Source organism: Dermacentor silvarum, chromosome 1 (genome assembly GCF_013339745.2).
Source record: "Dermacentor silvarum isolate Dsil-2018 chromosome 1, BIME_Dsil_1.4, whole genome shotgun sequence".
Taxonomy (NCBI): Eukaryota; Metazoa; Arthropoda; class Arachnida; order Ixodida; family Ixodidae; genus Dermacentor; species Dermacentor silvarum.
The window spans coordinates 137,355,011-137,377,435 of NC_051154.1; the positions used below are offsets into that span (position 1 = coordinate 137,355,011).

General features: G+C 45.2%; 1 protein-coding gene across 1 annotated transcript in view; it reads right to left on the reverse strand.

Moving 5' to 3' along the window:
• Window positions 1-22,425, reverse strand: part of LOC119461779 (uncharacterized) — a 382,744-nt gene that overhangs the window by 234,712 nt on the left and 125,607 nt on the right. Inside the window, exon 2 of the mRNA XM_049669559.1 lies at window positions 12,872-13,082. Within this exon, the coding sequence (XP_049525516.1) occupies window positions 12,872-13,082 (211 nt within the window). The remainder of the gene's footprint in view (window positions 1-12,871; window positions 13,083-22,425) is intronic.

Here is a 22,425-nt window from a genome sequence, read left to right on the forward strand (position 1 = left end):
TTATTAAGTACTGCTCTTTCTGCTTCGTATACCTTTATTGTAATTTTGCGCTGAATGTTAATAGCAAAGAACAACTCTGCACAACAAGTCCTACTTAGTTAAACCCACTTTTCTTTTTGGCTTGACCAGAAGTTCAGCGCGATTTTTTTAAAGCTTTTATCAACTCAAAAGGGGAGCTAACTGTTCTCGATTATCGATTGGGGAATTTAAAACAAATGCAGACGCAGAAACTACACTAAAATTACCGTACCAAAGTGTCTGCATTTTTTTGCGGATGCCGCCATCAAATGCCATTTTATCTCTGTTCTTGACCTTGTCTGTAACTTAAATGGCTGTAGACAACTATCCCGGCATCACTTAGGCCCAGCTGCCCACCTTATTATTCAGCATCCGCAATGGCTTCAACTGCTGACACCGCAACCATCATGCCCTCAGCAGACGCCCATGAATGACGTAACTGCTTACGCCTCACCAACCGACAATCGTGAAGCGAGTAGAACGAAGAAGACTACACGAACGCCGGCGTTTGTGTTGTACTTTTCGTTCTACTTGCGTACGTGTTTGCACGCCTGCCTCTCCGTGTCATGAATCCGTACAAACTTGCTTAACTTTCAGTTGTTATATACACAAAAAGCGAGCGTCCTTATCAAGCACCGATGACTCCGTCTATGACGTAGTCGCGGGCATTTGTAGACTCGCTAGCACCGTGCTCGCTAGCCATGATATCGCTCGCTTCATGTTCGCCTGAAGGTGAAGCGTAAACAGTCGAGTCTCTCATGGGGGTCTGCTGAAGGCGGGACAGTTTGCTCTACGGCGCTTCATTTTCAGTTTTATGGGTGCGATTGGCGGAAATTCATTACGATGGAGAAATACCAGATTTAGCGCTTTGCATTTCTGGAGGAAATTTTGAACTTCTCGAATGACGGGATTCACTTTTTTTGCATTAGAAACGATCATCAGACTATTTAGATTACACAGTAATTAGCTCAATTTTAATAATTACGTGTGTTTGTCTAATTACTTCCTCGAGTCACATTAGTCAAAATAATCCAGGGGAAACAGCGTAATTTTCGCACTTACCCTAAGTCGCGGGTTCGATCACAACCACGCCGGCCGCATTTCGATGGGAGCGAAATGCAAAAACTCCCGTGAACTTTGCATTGGGTGCATGTTAAACAACCTTAAGTGGTCAAAACTAATCAGGAGTCCCTCAATATGGCGTGCCTTATAAAGAGATCGTGGTTTTTGAACGCAACACCCCCCCCCCCCCCAAAAAAAAAATAGAAATGCTACAACGCTCCTGTACTTAGATTTAGGTGCAGATTAAAGAACCCCAGGCGGTCCAAATTAATCCAGAGTCCCCTACGTACTACGGCGTGCCTCATAATCAGATCGTGGTTTTGGCACGTAAGACCCCAGAATATTTTCACAGCGTAAGCTGGTACGGGCTCATTCCAATGGCCGTTTCGATTGGCGATGTTGTCCGCCGTGTCCGTCGCAGCTATCCCTCAGAATTAAAAAAAAAATACCGAATTCTAGTCGGGATGGAACCAGGGCCCGCTGGGCGGGGGTAAGCTGCTCTACCAATGCGCCACGCGAGCGCCTGCCAGCTGCTGCGGAAACATGCCCTATATACGCGTCCTAGCGCGCGAGGAGTCACGCGATGTGAGATGCGCGCCGCGTATAGCGTCGATACGTGCACACTTTGCATTGCAGTTGCGTTGTATTCCACGAGGTATTTCAAGGTATTTGACATGTCAAGGTATTTGACATGTGCGCCACGTAGTCTCGATACCTGTATTTACTCATCGGTACACGTTATCGAGCCCCCTCGCATGGTGCTGCCCGCTGCAGAAGAAGTGAATCGTAGAGCTACGTACGCGGCTGCAATCAGGCTATACGTCGGGCTCAGCAGAGCACTGTGCAGAGATCAGCACAATTCCGCGAATACACGCAAAGATAACCGAGAATACACGCAAAGTGCCTCGAGCGGCCAGTCGCGCGGCAATTTAGCGTGTATTCGCCGGCTTCTTTCACGCCCGAAAAAAACAAACAAACAAACAAAAAACAATTTTTAAGTAGCTCGAGAACAAGTTAAGGACCGCACAAAGAGCGGTGGAACGAAAAATGTTGTGAGGCCTAACGTTAAGAGACAGGAAGAGAGCGGTGTGGATCAGAGAACAAACGGGGATAGCCGATATTCTAGTTGACATTAAGCGGAAAAAGTGGAGCTGGGCAGGCCATGTAATGCGTAGGATGGATAACCGGTGGACCATTAGAGTTACAAAATGGACACCAAGAGAAGGGAAGCGCAGTCGAGGACAGCAGAAAACTAGGTGGAGTGATGAAGTTAGGAAATTCGCAGGCGCAAGTTGGAATTAGCTAGCGCAAGACAGGGGTAATTGGAGATCGCAGGGAGAGGCCTTCGTCCATGCAGTGGACATAAATATAGGCTGATGATGATGATGATGATGATGATTGAGCAACAGAAAGCTGTATCGGGAGTTTGTCATATTGCTCTACAATTTTCTCATTGACGCTTGTATCTAATATAACAATTGAGACGGTAAATAAATAATTCGGACTAATTATCTAATTAGGTGGAATATCTCCAAGCGACAGCAAACAACATTACCTTGGTTCTGTCCAGCTACATAGCATTTGAATATTTTTAAAGTTTGGCCCAAGTTAAGTGAAACCCCCTGTCGGTCATAGACAGCTTTCATTCTTAGATGCGTGTGTGTGCATGCATGCTGTGAACGTTTTCTTTCTTTCTTTCCATCTACTCTTCTTATAGTCCCCTTTCCTTTTTTCCAGTGCAGGGTAGCCAACCGATATCAGTATGGTTAACCCTCCTTGCCTTTTACTTATCACTTCTCTGCTGTAGCGCGCAGAAAAAAGTGCAGCACTGGAATCATTCCTTGTGCCTACTTCAAGAACTTATCAAGCATTTCTCGCCGAAATCGCGGAGAAATTTCACATTCTAAAATCCCGTACAGTGAGGGAAATTGGAGCCATCACACGGAAAATACTCGTATGATCACTATATAGGATGCCCCAGCTAATGTTAGCCAAGATGTTCAACGAAAGAAATTATGAAAGAAACACGGTGCAAGATGCGATTTTAAGACCCACGGTGTTCAATTGTCGCGAAGCTGCCGACCGGACGCCGGAGGTCTTATAATTGTATCTTTTCACCGGGTCTTCTAATGTGTTTTTTTTTTTTGCTCTCGTTTAGCAGCTTGGCTAACCTTAGCTGGGACACACGGTATATACTGAAATATTTCAGCTTTGCCGGACAGACAATTTGGTCTCATGCACGCCACACGCATGTAGTACACCTCAAGAACCATAAGGCGCAGGGGCACATTGCCACGATGTGATTCAGCGGAAAGAGAAAAGCGCTCGATAAAACGATAAAGAGAATGCGATTTCCCGCACTCCAGTTGTTTGTCAGCCAAATGGATACAGAAGGTCCTTGAGTAATGCTACTCGGAATCGGGTAAAACACCCACACATGCTAGCACGGCACTCTATTTATTCTGTGCTCTCACCACTTATTCTCATTTCTGTGCTTTTAGAACCGCGTCAGCACTCACACGTTTTCCCTTAGTCTTCATGACAAGCCTCCCAACAAATGGAACCGACGCAACAGTCACACGTTTCTTTTTTTGGCGGCCAATAATCCCCATAAATGTCAACTCGAAAAAAGCAATTGGCACTTGCAACACGCTATGCGTCAATGCAAGAATGCGCCTGTAGAATTAGGCATCTATGCTGCAGTGACTTCATTATTAAATGAGACTCTCGTTCGTGCATCATTCTAGCGGTCTCGCCGGAGTTTATGCTTTTATTTTTGCTTGAGTACCATGTGAGGCTCGGCGTATGTGGCAACCTTGCCGATGGAGGGGCGTGGATCCGGTGTCCCAGGAGGGGCGGGGCGCGGTCCATGACCATGCACGACCGCAGAGATAACTGCTTGCAATCCTCGCATGCGTCTGGCGTCCATCAGCGCACTGTAGCTGCACACCGGCCGATGTGGAGCCTCCACGTTCAAGCGCAGCGTGTAGGCGGCCTTGCACCATGAACGACTGCTCGCGAAGGCGGCTCGAAATCGGCAAAGGCAAGGCTTGATATCAGCAAACAAAGCTACAGCGAAAAGCTTTCGGTGGCAATGACATATGTGGAGATGAGTCACGCCAGCTGGCATACGAGGTAGTGTCGACACGCGAGGCCTTTGACACAAGCGTCACTGACTTATAGACCGCGTCTTGGCGTGTAGAATTTGAACGACTGAAATGCGACCAGGTAGCGTGCGTCATGGGGCTCTCGGTAAATACTATACGTCACGTGTTGGCGTGCTGCGAAACTCCTCTGTCATCGGTTGATGGAGGTGTGAGGCCACATGCGCTACTCGCAAGCTCTTCTATTTCTACGACTTGACTTCTGCGACTGCCGTACATTGGCTACATCAAAGGCACCTCCTGGGTGAAGTATAGGTTGTTCGGTTTGATTGCGAAGTCCGCGGGAACAGCATTACTCAAACCTTGCTATTGCGAAAAGAAAAAGAGACAGAAAAGTACTGTATAGTTCAATGCGCAAAGACAGTGACTATATACCACAAAGTAGGACGAAGAAGGAATTTCCTCTCAGTGAACACGCTGTCGTCCAGGTAATAATTAAAATGAACCTGACAAGTTACATAACTAGGCATACAAGTTGCCTTCTCTGACTAGCCTTTTTTTTAATGTCACTGTAGGTTAAGGACTATATAGGTACCGTTTGAGAACTAGCTGTATAAAACGACGAGTTTATGTGTATAGAAAACGCGAGCTTTCTCTGGATTTATCGAAGAGCTATAGCAAGCCAGGAAGCCCTTCAAAGCAGGGGATCCTAGCAAGTGAGGCGATTTAACGGGGTCGCAAAAAAGTTGCTACTTACTGCCCGTGAACCATGTGACGCTTGACGAAAATGGGCATGTATTTTGGCATCCGCGCTGCAAGCTAAATTTTAGTAACACATCAGAGGTGGAAGGACGACGTCACGAAACTTTGACATCATCGCTATGTACTAACTATTCCAGGGACGTCGCCCCGGCGGCATCGCCAAAATGTTGCTGAACTGTGAATGAGCTGCAACTGCAACAAACGTTTTGCAGATACGCTATACGTTTCATGCTGTATTTTTATAAGGTTTCTTGAATATTAGAGTCAAGCTGTCAAGCTGTTATTGCGACTAGAACACAAAAACATCCGTCATGGTGGCTCAGTGGCTATGGCGTTTTGCTGCTCAGCACGAGGTCGTGGGTTCGATTCCCGGCCGTGGCAGCAGCATTCCGGTGGAGGCCAAATGCAAGAACGCTCGTGTGCCGTGAATTGGGTGTGTGCTAAAGAAACCCGAGTGGTCAAAATTAAGCCGGAACCCTCCAGTACAGCGTGCCTCGCAACCCAGCGTGAAGTTTAGGGATGCTTAACCTTATATCTCTCTTTTTTAATGTTTTTCCAGCGTAAATGAAAGATACGGAATCGAGAAACGCATTAGCGCACACTCGTAAGAGCAAACGCCCGCCGATCTGAAAACCAAGCGTTGCTACGGGCTAGAAATTGAATACAATTGGTGGGGGTGGTAAGGGTCACGCGTGATCAAAGTTATAAGCGTCCGGTTGAATTGGCTACGCTGTGGTAAATTATGCCAGTTTCGGTGATTCCTTGCCTGGGCCCATTCCAAGGCTGCACTAGAGCACCGAAGGGGCGGGCCGTTTCTTCTGTCACGGGCCGAGCCCGAAAGTACCAAGTGCTGGCCCACCCGAGCCTGGCCCGGTGGCTTCAAACCTAGCCCGTACAAGGCAAAAGCCCGAAAGATGCGAGCCCGTACCCGGCCCGTCCCGGCCCCGTTCGGCTGCTTAGCTCTTGAGCCTAAACGAAGCATGGCCAATTTTTCGGTTACAGTGAATGTATCAGCTGCACAGAAATTTTTCGCTATAGAGGCTGATTTGCTTGTGTCATGTTTTCCACTGAAGTTGTTGCTGATAAGTGAAGAGGTAAAAGAGAAAGACAGAAATTCACCTTCTGTTAATTATAACCATGAGTTACTGTGTCATATGAACGCACGTACTACACTTGCCAAATAGCTGTGCAGCAATATACAATGAAGACATAGGTGACTACTCTTTTACACACCGCAAGCCATTTCAACTGACTGCTGGAATCTCGAAGAACCATGGCGTCGTACATGGCTTAGATTCGAGCGAATAAAATTGGCGGGAATGTAAATTAATAACGCTGGTTGATTGTATTTCAGCATTCCGTTATTCACTGCCGCTAGAAGCTCCTCGGCCTTCATTTTAAGTTGTGATCACTTTTATGCTTTAGAGAATTTTTAAAAATCGCCTGTGGCAGATAGCTTAATTCTAGTTTTTGAGCTAGATTATTCAAAGAGGTGGACATTACTTGTACTAGAAATTAAAAGACATAATTAATTGACAAACTTTCGGTAATTATCTTCTTAATTAATTACTTTACGGTGCATATTGTAATTTACGAATTGCAGCCTGTGAACTTGCAAGGCATATCCACTTAGAACGAATTTTGAGGATAGCATGGCTTCCGAGATATGCGCCATCAAACTAGCGGTAAAAATTCACTGTTGCTCCTCTTAATTTTTTTAAAGAAAAAGCTCTTTAACGCATTCAAGTACAAAAGTAACTGGAACGTCCATGTATTTCATCGCACATATTGACAATGAATGTCTAGAAACAGGCGCCCTCCTGAAAATTAATTCTAAGCGGATATACCTTGCAAGCTCACCCGCTACGTAAATTACATGATGTGCCATAAAGTAAATAGTTAGGAAGTTAATTAGTAATTTTTGTTAATTAGTTGATCATATGTTTTCTTTAGTGTTCATGACACCGCGATAAATCTATCTAAATCGTCGTCATTTTGTTGCGACTATGTGGCACCTTGCCACTCTCGAGTCATGCCTTGAGGAGTTCGCGTGGGGCAAAGGTCCAATATGCGTTGCGTAATGGCCGGTTCCCTAGGAAGCTTTAGCTCGGGGCCAACTACGACGCGGCCTATTCAAATACATGTAAAACGCATAAACGCTTTTTTTTTGTGCATAACGCCTGGACCTATTTTAATGAAATTTGTTGCATTTGAGAGAGAAAGGTAAATTCTAGTGACGGTTGGAAGCAGAATTTCTATTTATGGCCTAAATTTTGTTAAACAAATTTTCAAAAATTCGAAAGTTTGAAAATAATAGAAGCACGAAGTTTACAAATTAATAACTCTGCATCAAGAACAGATATCGCTGTTCTATAAACAGCATCCATTAGATCGTTCCAAACGAACCAATTCCCTATGTCAATTTATATCGTACGCGAATTTGTTACGTTGTGTACAAGGGTACTGCAAAAGCGGTATTTCTATATTACTAAATTTTTCGAGATTCATGTGTAACATATCAATTTTGTCCGTTTAGATGTACTATTATATGGAATTCACAGAATGGTGATATAATTTTTTATTGCTGAGTTAGAGCGTTGTCAACTTGAGAGTTTCGATTTCTAAACATTTGCGATTTTTGCCGATTTTTAATCAAAAATTGACGACCCAAAATAAAAAATTCGAAACAAACAGTCACTACATTTTAAGTTTTTATTTCAAATGCAACAAACCTCGTGAAATTTGGTGCAGTGGTCTAGGAGAAAAACGAATTCTCCTTTTACATCATTTAGATAGAAGCACCCGAGCTAAAGTCAGCTTCGTTGCAGTAGAGCCATGTCGAGCGGCGAAGCATATTAAGAGTAGAAGCGGGAACGGTTGGACTAATTGGTGCGACATTTGAAAGTAGAAGAGCGCTGACTGGCCGATGAAGGAACATCGACGGAAAGCCAACAGATACAGACAGGAAAGAGGCTCTGTCAGCGTCTTTCCTGTCTGCATATGTGTTCTGTCCGTCGGTGCTCCTTCATCAGCAATTCAACGCTCCTCTACCTTCAAATATTAAGAGTGTAAAGGAGCCACTGTCACGGGACATAGTACACATGCCTTGGTTATGCACGCGCGAACGCGCTGTCTCCAGTCAAAACAGTACGACCACCGATACGCCTCATAACTGTATTGGCCGCCATCCAGAGCGGTTTCTGACGTTCCTGTGCCCTGCGCAGTGCATACCCCCTCCCCCCCCCCCCCCCCCCCCCCCCCCACAAAAAAAAAAAAATCCATACTTTTTTTTTTTTTTTTTGCTCCTGGTGCCCTTCATCTCCATTGTTCTCTTTCATCGTGCTTGCGATGGCGCAGCTAAAATTTTCGCACATTTCAGCGCACTTCCCAAATGTAAAAACTTGGGCTTAATGTTTCTTTCTGACCCACCACGGTGGATCACTTAGCTAAGGTGTTGCGCTGCTGATCACGAGGTCGCGGGATCGAATCCCGGCCGTGGCGGCCGCATTTCGATGGAGGCGAAATGCAAAAACGCCCATCTGCTTGTGTTGTAGTGCACGGTAAAGAACTCTAGGTGGTCAAAATTGCTCCGGAGCCCTCCACTATGACGTGCCTCATAATCAGAACTGGTTTTGGCACGTAAAACACCAGAAGGAAGAAGTAGTTTCTTTCTGTTCTATTTGGTTTACCTCCTTCCAGAGCACTATTAAAGATCAACACAGGCACAAATTGAAAATGCAAAATCAGCGGTTTACAAAAAAGTGCAAAGCCTTGAGCGTCGCCTCATACAAACAGACTGGGACACACATGATTTACGGCGGATCCGAAGAATGATCTCTAAGCTTCAGTAGAAGGCCCACCCATGAGCATTATCAGGGACATAACGGGTGTCACAAAATGCCTGTAAGGACAGTGAATGAACTAATGTCAGAGTCAATGCTCCATGTGCACTGCATCTGCATGGGATCAGCAACTGCCATTTCCGGCGTGGACGACTCTGTTTTTTGAGCAGACCGAGTGCACCCACATAGCACAACGAAAGCGCTGCCGCGTGACTTCTGCGCTGCTGCGCGAGACGCGGTCCATATGGGTAAGTTATCAAGCAGCTGTTCAGCTCTGGGAGAAATGGTGCGCTCTATTCTATCATTCCTGGACGCAATTTGGCGCCTTGCTTGAAAACCCTTTGGTGCCCGATGCAGGGGACAGAGTTGGTCTATAGTAACAGCTTTGGAAGATCTACACATGTTCATTTCTTTATCTATTTTGCTTGTTATGACAGTTCTTCCGTCACAATGTGTTACCATGTCATTCGCTTTCAACAAAACGCGCTTCATTGCCATTTATGAATAACTCCAACTAGATTTCTCAGTCTCCTACGGGTCAAATTACGTGCGGCAGTAACGGGTCTCGCTGCTTTATTTCATCCATAATTCACTTTGGCATCGCTTCTGATGGGAGACGAATTTCGCTACGGCAACCAACTGCTTGACAAAAAAAAAAAGATGTTCTTTTGGAGTGAATCAACGCAATGACTTTGCTTCCCATATGCGAAGCGGCATCAATTGTACGTTCGATAATTTTGGACGACCATGCTTACAGTACGATCTTTCTGTCCATTTCCTTCAAGTAGGCGACCTATCGGAAAGAGTAGGAAAAGGGTACCGTGTACGACGTACTATACCACTAGTGGACAGACGACAAATTGTAGGCAATATTAATATGAACAGTGAAAAGAAAAGACAGCGCATGACTCGTCTCGCACCGACCCAGACTTTTGTCTGCGCCTCCCGCATGCCGCATTCGGCGACTCTCGTGGCAAATAGATTCTATATATGCGTTTTGGTCTTTTTATTCTCTCGCGCTTGCCTGTCTCGTTATAGACTGTGTGGAGGGAGTGGATATGTCGAGGAGCGGAAGAACGTGAAATATTCAGGGCCCCCTTGTCTCTAGCGCCATTCATAATGCAGGCCTTAATTTCCCCCGTGTCGCCTGCCGCCTGTCGCGGACCACCAGGGGCCAGAGCGCAAACGCTTATGCGCCACCACCGCGGCTCAGGTGGCCACCCGCCTACAAATAAAACCTGCAAGCGTCCCCGCGTGAATACATATCCACCGATGATAGGCAAAACAAAACGCCTGAAAGCACTTGGCACAGCCGGCTACTATATCACCTTTTTTCATGACAGTGCACTTTCGTGCCAACACGTAAATAGTTCACTCTGGACTATGCACTAGGTCTGTTGGGTTGACCATTGTGAGAGCACGGTTGTGCAGTGGAAATGGCAATCCACTAAGGCGAAGCGTTTTTGTTTTTTCTCCCTTAAATCTTGAACAATAAAGATCGAGAAAACTTGCAACAGACTCAACGTGTTTTCAGGATGTTAAAGAACTGGCGAAAAGACACTTGGGTCTAGCCCAAGTGAAACAGAAATCTGCCGCCTATCAAGCAGAAAGCGATTTGCCCGAGAGATACAAAATGCTTCATTTGGTGTAAACAAGTTCTGTTTCTTTTACTGCAATGCCTTTGCAAAAGAGTCCATGCTTTTCAGGCCCGAATTCTTTTCCGGCTTCGCTCTTAGAATAAATTTGATGGTGCAGGTGCAGTAATTTTTTTTTGCTAACCTGCATCTTATGATAGAAACATATTAATGAAGTTTTGCTGCAAGTGGAGCAAAAAGTGCATGGATATATCTTGGTAACTTTAGATGTCTGGAAAGCATTATGCAATGTTCTAGCTCCTTAAGGGACACAACTTCTTAAGAGGGGCTTGAGTAAGACATAGACTAAAGCTCTCTTATGCTGCACTGCCAAAAGGGCACTACTTAGGTAAATGAAGTAACAAATTGTGATCCGTTTACTGCTTCCTCAAAACACTGACACCCTATACAGGGTGTTTCATTTCAGCTGCACCAAATTTAAAAAATACATTGCCTGTGGCAGATAGCACAATTATAATCCTTGATCTAAACTACTCGATGACGCGGCCATTACATCCACTACAAATCAAAATACCTAATTAAATAATTAATATAGTTAGGTTAATTAAATTTTTAATTAATTATTTTACGGCACGTCTTTCAATCTACGAATTAGAGCCGCTGAGTTCGCAAAGCGTATCCACTTGGAACAAATTCTCAGGACTGAACCATTTTCGAGATATTAATTTTCAAAGTGTCCGACGAAATGCATGGGCGTTCCAGTTAACTTTGTGCTTCAATGCATAAAACAGCGTTTCCCTCAAAAAGGTAAATGGAACGCCCATGCATTTCTTCGGAAACTTTGAAAATTCATATCTCGAAACTGGTTCAGTCCTGATTATTCGTTCCAAGTGGATACGCCTTGCGGACTCAGCGGCTATAATTCCTAGATTGAAAGATGTGCCACAAAATAATTAATTAAAAAGTTATGTTATGTTATGGTAAAAATATGTTAATTATTGAATTAGGCGTTTTGATTTCTCGTGGAATCATCGAGTAATTTAGATCAAGGATTATAATTGTGCTATCTACCACAGGTAATTTTTAAAAACTTGGTGCAGCTAAAATGAAACACCCTATATATACGTGCTCTGTTTCACAGTTTCTCCGAACTTTGGTCCGGCAACCTTTTTTCCCTTTCTGTGAAAAGAACAGTGCTTAAAGGACGCCTTTTTGTCGCAAAGGAGATTTGTGAACACGCGACAAGCGAAATGTGCCTCGGTGTATGAACTGCCGAGTAAATTATTTCAATAAAAAAAAAAAGTTGTCGCAGTTTCACCTGAAAGGCGAAGCATCAATTGCGATAGCGAATTTGTAGAGAGCTATACGGAGTAAATGATAGTAGCTTTATCAGGTGTATAACCTTCGACATGCAGCAGCACCGGCAACACGCAGAACTGTTGTCAACGCCGTCGGCGTTTTGCCCGCGTTCGCATAAAATGCGTGCGGCGTTGGTGACTGTTGCCGGAGCGTCTGATATAAATAGGCACTTGGTGCCGCAGCTAAACGTCGCCTCCATTCCCCTCCCCGCCACGGCCTTTCGCGCGTCGGAAGAAGGCGCGTTTGTTCTACATATATGGTGATTGTAAAGGAGAAAAGAGACGCCTACTTCTGCAGCCCTTAAGGGAGCACGGCGCAGAACGAGCGTTTAATCTTCGCCGTGCGTTCACTCCCCGTGAAAGCGCGCGTCCCTCGCGCCCTTTCACTCGCACATACAGCGTTCGGCGCGCGGCGACGATTTCATCTCCACTGAAGTCATACGGAACCTCACGGCAACGGCGACGGCGACGACGACGGCGACACCGACGGCAGAAATCTGCTTTGGAGTGTCCATATAATTGCTATCGCAATAAAAAGAAAATGAAGCGATAAAGACGGCGACAGCCCTTCTTTTTTTCTCTAGGTTTTTTTTTTTTTATTTCTTCTTTTTTTTCAGAAGCTACATCGGAAGCAGCCTTCTTGCGTCTACACCGTTGGAAGGACGCGACTGCTGCAGTGAAGAGGAAACTGCAGGTCCCATTTTGCGCATGCGCTAACAGTGTTGTGTGCAGAGACAGTTACCCGCCGTTGCGCGCAACAAGTTGAACGACTGGCCATGCAAGCATTATTGTTTGTTCTGTGATTCATGGGACTCCGCGAACTTCATGCGCGTGCGCGTTTCACTCCACCCTCCTGTTTTTTTTCTGTTTTTTTTTCTCTTTTTTTAAGCTCCTTTTTTTTCGCACACACGTACAGGGTAGCAAACCAGAAACTTGCATCTGGTTAACCTCCCTGGCCTTCCTCTCTCTCTCTCTCTCTCTCTCCCTTTGTCCCTTTTCGAATCTGTTCTACCGCTGCGTCTGTGGGAATCAATACAGCCAGCTTAGATTAGCATAGCCGGTTTAGCGGGCGCCGGAACATGCGGTAAATAAGCACGGGCGGGGATATGAGAATACAACCAGCAGCTTACGTCAGTAGAGTCGACTCGTTGCGGCCGTCCCTGGAGCCGCTCTGAGGCCTCCATTGCAGCAGCGGCTGATCGCGTGCCGGGTAGACCACCGCGAAGCTTCCGTTCAGGCCGCAGCGCTTGCTGTTTTCCGGTAGCGCCACCAGTTCACCGGGCGGCTGGGCGGCCACGAGCACCGGGTGGGCCTCCAGCTGAACGCCCGTCCGAACAACCACTGCGAGATGAACGAGGACCGATAATCAATCACTGCCATATGTACGTAACCCTAGTGAATAGGCGTGCAGAGACCCACTGACCCCAGCCGTCGCAACCACCATGGACCAAGCTGCGTCCAGGCGCTGTGGTGAGGCTCCTTTGTCATTACCTGGGGCTCCAAGACTCTACAGCATGACTACGCTGAGTTCCCTTCACTCTACCGACCATTGGAGCACTGACGATGCGGTTATAGGAGCTACACCGGATTGCCTTGAGTTAGCTCTGGTTGTGTGCGCAGCCACCAATGCTCTTCTTTGAAATACGGAAAGAGGGAATGGCAGGGGAGGGGAGCAGCGCAGGCAATGCAGCTTGTCAGTTGGTCTTCAGCTTCTGAGGCAAAGAGCAACTTTCAGGTAGAAGTACCAATAATAAGCTCGTTGCCTACACAGTTCCTTCAAACCTGCAACAGCGTTTGACGGCACTGTAGACGCCTACAACCGCTTACCGTTTCTAATACAAACATGTCTTATGCGGTAAATATGAACGAAAACCTGTGGTCTATACGTATATCCTGATACAAGGCCAAGCCTTATAATTTTTGGCACTGGTGGTATATAAACTGGCCAAGCTCTCTGTCTTTCTCCCTCTTTTTCCTCCTTCTTAGCGCTGGTGAACGTTCGTGCCTGCGTGTGGAGTGTGACCGTCCAGTCACATCAACAACATACTATTCTGCACAACTAGTTTGAATCAAAACCGTGGTAATGTTTTGACGTTCTGTGCTTTACAGCACTAATCTCTTCTACGAACAAACGTTGAGAGAGTTTCCATTAAGACCAGTACCTCGCTTTTTCCCTTGAACAGTGTTCAAGTAAAAACCATGAGGATTTCTTATGTGAACATTCGTTGGATTGTATACGACTAGGGTTGCTAGGTCATGTAGAGGCACATGGCGGTGGAATTGCTTAGCGCAGGAAGCGCAATATGATCATTGTGGTTTTTCCTAATTGCGGGTTCATGAGGCCCACCTGTGAATGTTTCTCCGGATCATCTAAACAAATGTGCTTTCCTTTCGCCAGGCCGAGAAAGCTTACTTGATTGTGACCGTAATGTTCAGCCTATCGTGTGCAACGCGCTTTGCTACCGAAATGGCCTTTTTTTGTGGTTGTAATTTGTATGAACTGTAATGTTTCCGTGACAAATGCGAAAAGTTCAAGGAACTACGTAATTAGCGGAAAGTGTGGAAAGAAGGACTCCAATTTGGTGGTTTTGAACCCGAGTGGTTCCGATTCCCCTAACAAGAACGGATGCTGTAAGGAAACTTTATCTCCTGGCTCGACCAATCACGCGAACTTCTTGATCGTCTCCTAGTTCCTCGAAGAACCACCTACATAAACTGCATCCTTCACTAAAACTGCAACTAGCATCTCAAGTTCTCCGCTCCGATGCAACATTGTCATGCCGCCTCTGGGTCGGGATGGCATTTATAGAAGCTTACTAGAAGCTTAGTTATGACGTCCAGTGCCCTCCTCTCCGGACAGCACTAAATCTGCTGTCGTGCTGCGCGTAATTATGAATAAACAACAACTTGCTAAATTTTCCTTACTTTTCAGCGCAATGGAAATTTTGTTGAAATAGCCTCAGATTATCTTCTGTCATCAGTTATCTGCGTCGGTAAAATGTAGGAATTCCTCTTGAGGGTTCGTTTCTTATCATCAACCGTTCAAGACTGGTTGGTCCCAGTGACTATACGTATAGCCGAGCTCGGCTCAGACCGCTGACGAAGTTCAATATAATTGTTACCTTATGCAAGCCACGCTTGCGGCAATATGTGGTCTGCTATGTGTTTTTTTTTTTTTTTTTGTGAATACAATAGAAAACAAAACAAAAAAAGGGGGGCGAGGCAGAAGCTACTCCATTCGGTACCCTGCAGCCGTTCTTTTAAGCCTGGCGTACATGGAGCAAAATGTTTATCGGCGTCCAATCGACGACTTCCATCCAGCGGTGATCGCCAGACGTTCGGCGTCAGAAAAGTTGACGCCGCCGCCGATCTGCTCTGGACAGATATTTTCGTCGGGCGAACGCTGCCGCCGGAAGCGTCCAACACGCGGCGACGAACATGAGTCAATATGCGCGCAGAATTCCTCCTACCGTCAAGCTTTGGATTCCGGTTCATCTGCGTGCAAGTTGCACGACGAGACGAACATAAAGGAATTTTTAGCGCCCAATTACGTGCGTCGTATGGCATTCATTTTTTTTTCGAGAAATTGTGGCCTCATCTTAAATGGGTGCAAGTATATTTGAATGTAGTGGCAGAAATAAAGAAGGAAGAACGTGGCGATGGTTGGCGCACTGCGGCAGCTAGAGCTTCAAATGAAGGGATTTCAGACATCCTGCTTTCTCGTAAGCGCAAAAGAGAGGCACGGTCATGTTACGGTACTTATATAGCTTGAACACTACCCAGCGAACCGGCAATCACAGATTATGCAGTTGAGTCTCGAAGCAGGCATTCACGCTATTTATGATGCCGTACATTCTCTTTGATCTTTTGCAAAGAGAATGTTTAGGAGGGACCGCAGGTTCTGCTTATATCATAAAAGCAAGTTCTGCGCACAATTCGTCTAAAATGACAACGGAGAGACACCATGGCAAGGCCAAATTGGGCGCAGTGTTACCAAGATTAGTGAACGTGACCAACAGCGTGATAAATTCTCTGCTATAAGGAGATGCCATTTTGACTTTGTTTTTAGTGCAGTGGTATGGCCTCCGCCTCACGTGTGGAATGCGTGGATTGGAATCCCGCCTCATTGTCTTTCATTATTTTGAGCAGTGACACCATTATAGTATTTATCACTTTCTTTCGAAATAATTCCTGTCTGCAGCAACAAGCGGTGCTATACGAGTGGCGATGCTTGGTTTTTTTTTTTTTTTTTTTTTGGGGGGGGGGGGGGGGGGGGCTGCCGCCTCGCAGGAAACGATCACGATGAAAACTATAGAAACAATATTAAACGTATTAGCAACTGCAAAGTTAAGTCGATGTTATCAAACAAAAAGTAATTAAAAAAACTGCTACTTTGTCCATTGCGTAGATATTAAATTGCTTCTACGCTTTGTGCCCCCCCCCCCCCCCCCCCCCTACGACAGCGACGCAACGAACGCGCTATTGCGTCCGGCTCTTTTTCGCTTCACGTTGCGCCAGCCAGGGAATATTCTGCGTCGTGTCGCCACTGATTTTTCTGGCGCAGCGCAAGCGTCAGCTTTCATTATGGCTGTCGCCTGTTGCGTGAACTAAATATCAGCCTACATAGCTACAGAACGAACACAATTTTTTAAAAGAGGGCGGGGGAGGCAAAGTAGTGCGTACTTCTATTGAGGTAGCACATTGTATACGGCGTTAAGGTGCTGAGCACTATGTCCGCGGATTGAGTTCCCGGCCGCATCGGCCGTATTAAGATAAAAAAAAGTATGGGGTTTTACGTGCCAAAACCAGTTCTGATTATGAGGCACGCCGTAGTGGGGGACTCCGGAAATTTGGACCACCTGGGGTTCTTTAACGTGCACCTAAATCTAAGTACACGGGTGTTTTCGCATTTCGCATATTAAGATAGAGCTAATTACAAAACCCACTACTGCAGGTTAGAAAGCCGCAAGGGGTGAAAATTACCGCTTTGTTGTCTCATTGCGCATGCGTTGAATAAGTTGAATTGTGCATTCAATCAATATTTCACTAAATAAATCATGGATCAATCAATCAATTCAGCAATCTTGTAATGTTTAAACTGCAAGCACGCTATGTGTCAGGAAATCGGCCAATCGTGTTTGTTCGTACATCACGCATTGTTCCACCTACAGCCCGACGTAACGGTTTTCGTAGTCGGTGGTGCGACTTTCACCACCGATGAAAAGGACATGTGCTCTCGCGCAACCCTGTTGCAGGGCGCGTTCGTCACCGAACGCGAATTCCCAGGAAAGGTCTTTGAGACGCACGTGTTGTTCACCTATACTACGCGTACATACATTACTGGTTAATGGCTCTGCTCTACAGTTGCCGCTTCCTGGCAACAGCAGCTTATGCAATCGTAAGCTTTACCGGGAAACGATTGCGGCGAACGCTAAGCGCGAAGGCGAGCTTTCTGGTTCTTTTCTTTTTTCCCCGCACGGCCGGATCCGCCGCGGCAGCGCATGCGCGGAGGCGAGCGCCATCTGGTGGTGCTACAAAGAACCAAGCAACGCATGCCGCGCGTGCCTTCCGCTGTGATTGGTTTAGTTTTCTGTCGACGGAGACGGAGTCGAAGAAATCCCGGGATCCTAGTCATATACAGCTTCGCTGTAATATTCATTTTCAGGTTCTTTATTTCTTGTTCATGGCTGGGCCAAGCATACGCAGAGCGTGCCCATGTGGCACGTGCTCCTCCTGTCACCGACGACCGTGGCACCGTGGCAGAGCGCCGAAGGCGCACTGCCATGCAGCAAACCTTAAGCTACATGAGCCACAGTGACAAGGACCACCCACTGAGGGCTAACTGCCACTTCGCGACTACGGACTTTGTATCGGCAGTTATGACGCCGTTTGGACCAAAATTTCGGCGGAGCTTACACGGGATCGAGCATAGCGCGTCGCCCTCCGTAGTACTTGGGCAAACGCACATTAGAAGCAAGAGTCCCCAGTGAAATATCCTCACGAAAATCTCCAGTGAAAGTCCAGAGATGTATCTCTCGCCACTCACGCATGCGCATGGCGCTCGGGCAAATACGAAAAAGAATAAGACTGTGAGTTAGCGAGTCGCCATTCATCTCCTTTTACGTGATAGCATAGCGAAATGGTGATGGTGCTGCGCCAAGTGCCACCGTGCACAGGTTTCGAGACTCAAGAAGGTGAAAAGGTGTCAGAGTTCACCAGAACCAGCGTGAAGACACTCCACGGCTTGCCGTCGAGAAGCAAAAACAAAACAAACAAAACAATAGAGGGCCCGAATATAGATGCACCTACGTATACTATGTACACGCATCCATGCGCATATTGGAGCAGGACCTGGGATCGAACCAAATATGATCAGTTTCAAGCAAAGCTTTGAAATCGCGGCCTTTTAGCGCAAGCGAAAAGATAACATTCGCGTTGTTAAATCATCCTCCAGGACTCGAAAAAGGTGATGTATGAGCAAAATTAGCATTATCTCAAAATTAATAGTACCTGGAATTACTAGTGTCATGACATTAAGAGTTCCTTGAGTATTGAGCATCTATTCGCGCAACCACGCGGAGTACTTGATAGACGGGCATGTCTTGCTTGTCGATGCATGGCACTGAGGTCAGCGTGTGTGTGCTTCTGCAAGTGTACACGTGGTGCACACACCGCAATCAGCGTCGGCAGTGGCGCCTGCTTTAGAAACACGCGCAAGCGGCATCTGGGGCCAAATTCACAAATTTTTTCGTTCGTAAGTACTGTTTGCGATTGGCCTGCTGCCTTCGCTTGTCCAACAACACGATTGGCTAGCATGTGCTCTTACCAACAGTCCTACTGTAAGAACTTTTCGGGAATACGATTCGCAAAACAATTCGGGCGGAACTCACCTATACGATGACTATCCAAGTATGCCAATAGCCGAAACGCGTCATGTGTGGGGCGTGTACTGCAGCCGCGTTCCTTTCTAGCCCTTCTCCCTGGACACGCTGTGCCTTTGAAGTCCGCGCATCACCAGTAGCACATGCACAGTGGCTCAAGTTGGCGTCAGAAATATTCATTGAAGAAGAGGCATCCAATGGCACATACCGACGCCAATGGCCCACCGCATTTTAGACTGCACTACCTTCGGGTAGCTAGCTAACTAGATAGCCGGAAAGAAAATTGGTCTGACAATGCCAAGAATGCTATTCGAATTAAAAGCTTCTTCGCTAGAAATGTTCGTAAGATAAAATTTCAACCAATACTGATGCTGGCCATATCATTAGCGAAGACGGTCAGCCTATGGCAAAGCGCACTTACACACGAAAAGATTTGTGGACTCGGTCCCTGGTTTCTACGAACGCGAAACTACGTCTACATTGTGTTTCTCAGTGTTTGCAGTTTCAATGCTTCGCAGGATTATTACGGGGACTATTCTGTTCTCAAAATCACGTGGTAGCCTGTAAACGTACCAAGAAGTCGTGGGCTTTTAACTGCTTTAATAGCCACTAAGGTTAGAAAATGGAGGCGCTCTGTAGTCTGAGGGTTTTTTTTTCTTTTTTTGCCTTTTCAGCCGGCTTCGTTATAGCAATCAGAAGGTGCAATATCTGAAGTTCCTAAAGCACTTGGAACATTCTAGTCGACATCACATTTTATTTGCAAATTACGATGCTCTAAGCATCATAACGCTGATTTTGACTATTTCCATTGACTCCCAAAGTAAAGACCTTTACATATTGCTAGATTGATCATCTCAGGTTTGTAAATAGAGGAATCCGATCCCGCCTTTTCATATACATGTAACGCGAAGAAACGCTTTTCTGGGCCGATTTTAATTAAATGTGTTGCAGTTGAGAGAGAAAGTTAAATTCTAGTGACTGTCGGCAGTCGAATTTTGATTTAAAGCTTTAACTTTAAAGCGAAGCTGTATATGGCTAGGGTTCTATGTATTTTTCGTGTTTGTTAGTCAGCAACAAAAGTACACCTACGTGAGCGCGGGCCAATCTAAATAATAAATAATAATAAATAAAATAAATAAATCAAGATGCATCGTTTCAAGTCGATAGGTATAATGGAATCCCCTGTGAGCAGCACATGGACTCATGAGCAGGAGGCGTTGCCAAACACGCAAACGATAAAATGTATGTACAACCATACACCCTTCACTGGCAAGAGGACAATGCCACTTACTGTGGGGAAGGCTGTGCCACACAAACGAAATATGGAGTTGTGATATCCACTGTGTATATATCTCCAGGCACACCAGTCTGTTATATCGAGAAGTTCATAACCATGCAGTTTGCATGGGTTAGCAGTGATGACACTACTCCTGCGATGATCGTTGGAGACTTGAATGTGGACATTTGAAAACCAGACAAGAAATGGTTCATTCAGTTTTTGCAAGAAGAGTTTGGTTTGAAGTGCCACACATCTACAGGGTGTTCACTTTTAAGTTCAACGGAATTTTTAGAAATCGCCTGTGGTAGGTAGCATAATTCTTATCATTGAGCTGGGTTATTCGATGAGGCGGACATTAGTAGCATGAGAAATCGAAACACATATTCAACTAACTAACAAAATTCACTAATGAACTTCTTAGTTAATAACTTTACGACACATATTGCAATATACGAATTGTAGCCGGAGAGCTTGTCAGGCGTATCCACTTAGAATGAACCAGTTTTAAGATATGCGCCATCAAACTCGCCGTAAAAATGCACTGTTGCTGTAGAAATGCACCAAAATGCTGTTTTATACATTGAAGCGCAAATGTAATTCGAAGGCCCATCTGTTTCGTCCCACACTTTGGGAAATAATATCTCGAAACTGGTGTCATCCTGGAAATTCATTTCAAGTGGATGCGTCTTGCAAACTCACCGGCTACCATTCGTAAATTGCATTATGTGTCGTAAAGTAATTAACTAAGAAGTTCACTAGTCAATTTTTGTTAATTAGTTGAATGTGTTTCGATTTCTCGTGCAACTAATGTGCGCCTCTTCGAATATCCCAGCTCAACGATAAGAATTATGCTACCTGCCACAGGCGATTTTTAAAAATTCCGTAAAGCTCAATTTTGAACATCCGGTAGGTCACTCAACTACTCACAACGGTCATGTATAGATTTAACTTTGGCGAGGAATCGTCTAAGGTTGTAAGCGAACCAGTCAGTGTATATCACACTAATCACGAAGCTACCGACACTACCATTATCATATGATGAAAATACATACATGTACCCTTCCTTCTCTAACCCTGTGTTATGTGTTACAGCTTTGCTGGTCATCCACCTTCACAGAATGGAATGGCTCGTAAATTTTTTTACCGTAATTGGTATGTTCGAAAAAGATACAAGCACGAAGTTTACGAATTCGTAGCTCTGCACCAAGAACAGATATGGCAGTTCTGTAAGCTGCAACCGTCAGAACATCCAAAGCGGACAAATTTGATATATCAATTTATATATTACATGAATTTCTTACATTGTTTACAAGGGTTTTGCAAAAGTCCTACTCATATCATAGCGGTCTACTTGAGAGTCATATATAATACATCAATTTTGTCCGCTGTAGATGTACTATCAGATTCAGTTGACAGAATTCTGATATCGTTTTTCATTGCTGCATTACAGTTGTAAACTTGATAGTTTCGTTTTCTGAAAATTGACGATTTTTAACAATTTTTATTAAAATATCGATCGTTAAATCAAAAATTCCCTACCAACAGAGACTAGATGGTAACTTTTTCTTTTAAATGCAACAAGCCTCATCAAATTTGGGGGATCGGTTGAAGAGGAAAACGATTTCTCCTTTTCCATGTATTTAGATAGGAGCTCTCTAACCAGATTCCTCTTAAACACAAGTTCGAAAGCTAAAAAACCGACAATAATGACACCCCTTAGAAAAAAAAATTGCATAGCTTGCACTGGAGGCGCAATGCTAAAGAGACAACGGAGCTGGTGGGCACCTAGCTAGTCCTGACTTTTGGGCAAAGCAAAGCACTGCCAAGTCATCCCCAGCATTTCCCGCAATTTATTGATTATTGATAGATTATCGATTAGCTGTTGATTGGCTGTCGATTAGCTATCGCAAGGTACTGTCCACGTATTTGGGCTAGGCTAAGCAGTACTAAGTCATCCCCAGCATCCTCCGGAATTTATTGATTATTGATCGATTATCAATTAGCTATTTATTGGCTATAGATTGGCTATCTCAAGTTATTGGCTACGTATTTGGGCTAGGCTATGCACTACCAAGTTATCCCCAACAGTTCCCGGAATTTATTGACAATTGATCGATTATTGATTAGCTATTGATTGGCTACAGATTGGGTATCGATGACTGACTAAGCTTAAGCAGTCCCAACCATGCTTAACTAGACTTAGCTAGGCTCAGCTTCGCTAGTTCACAGGAGTATGTGCTACTGCGCTTTGACCCTTTATGCACTAATACCGCCAGGATTGGCCCACATTTTTTTGTTCGCGACGCACGGACTAACGGCCGGCTTAAACAGCTCCGCTGTTAAAAGCCTGAATTAGTACACGTTTTAAACAAGCGCTCTTTAATAATTCCCATTTTCTGCCATAAAGTAAAAAAAAAATACTCTCGAATTTTGCTTCAAACTAACAGAGCACCGCCCTGGTCATTTATTGAAATTAAAATTAGGCACTACCTATTTAGTAATACTGGGGACGAATAGCAACAAA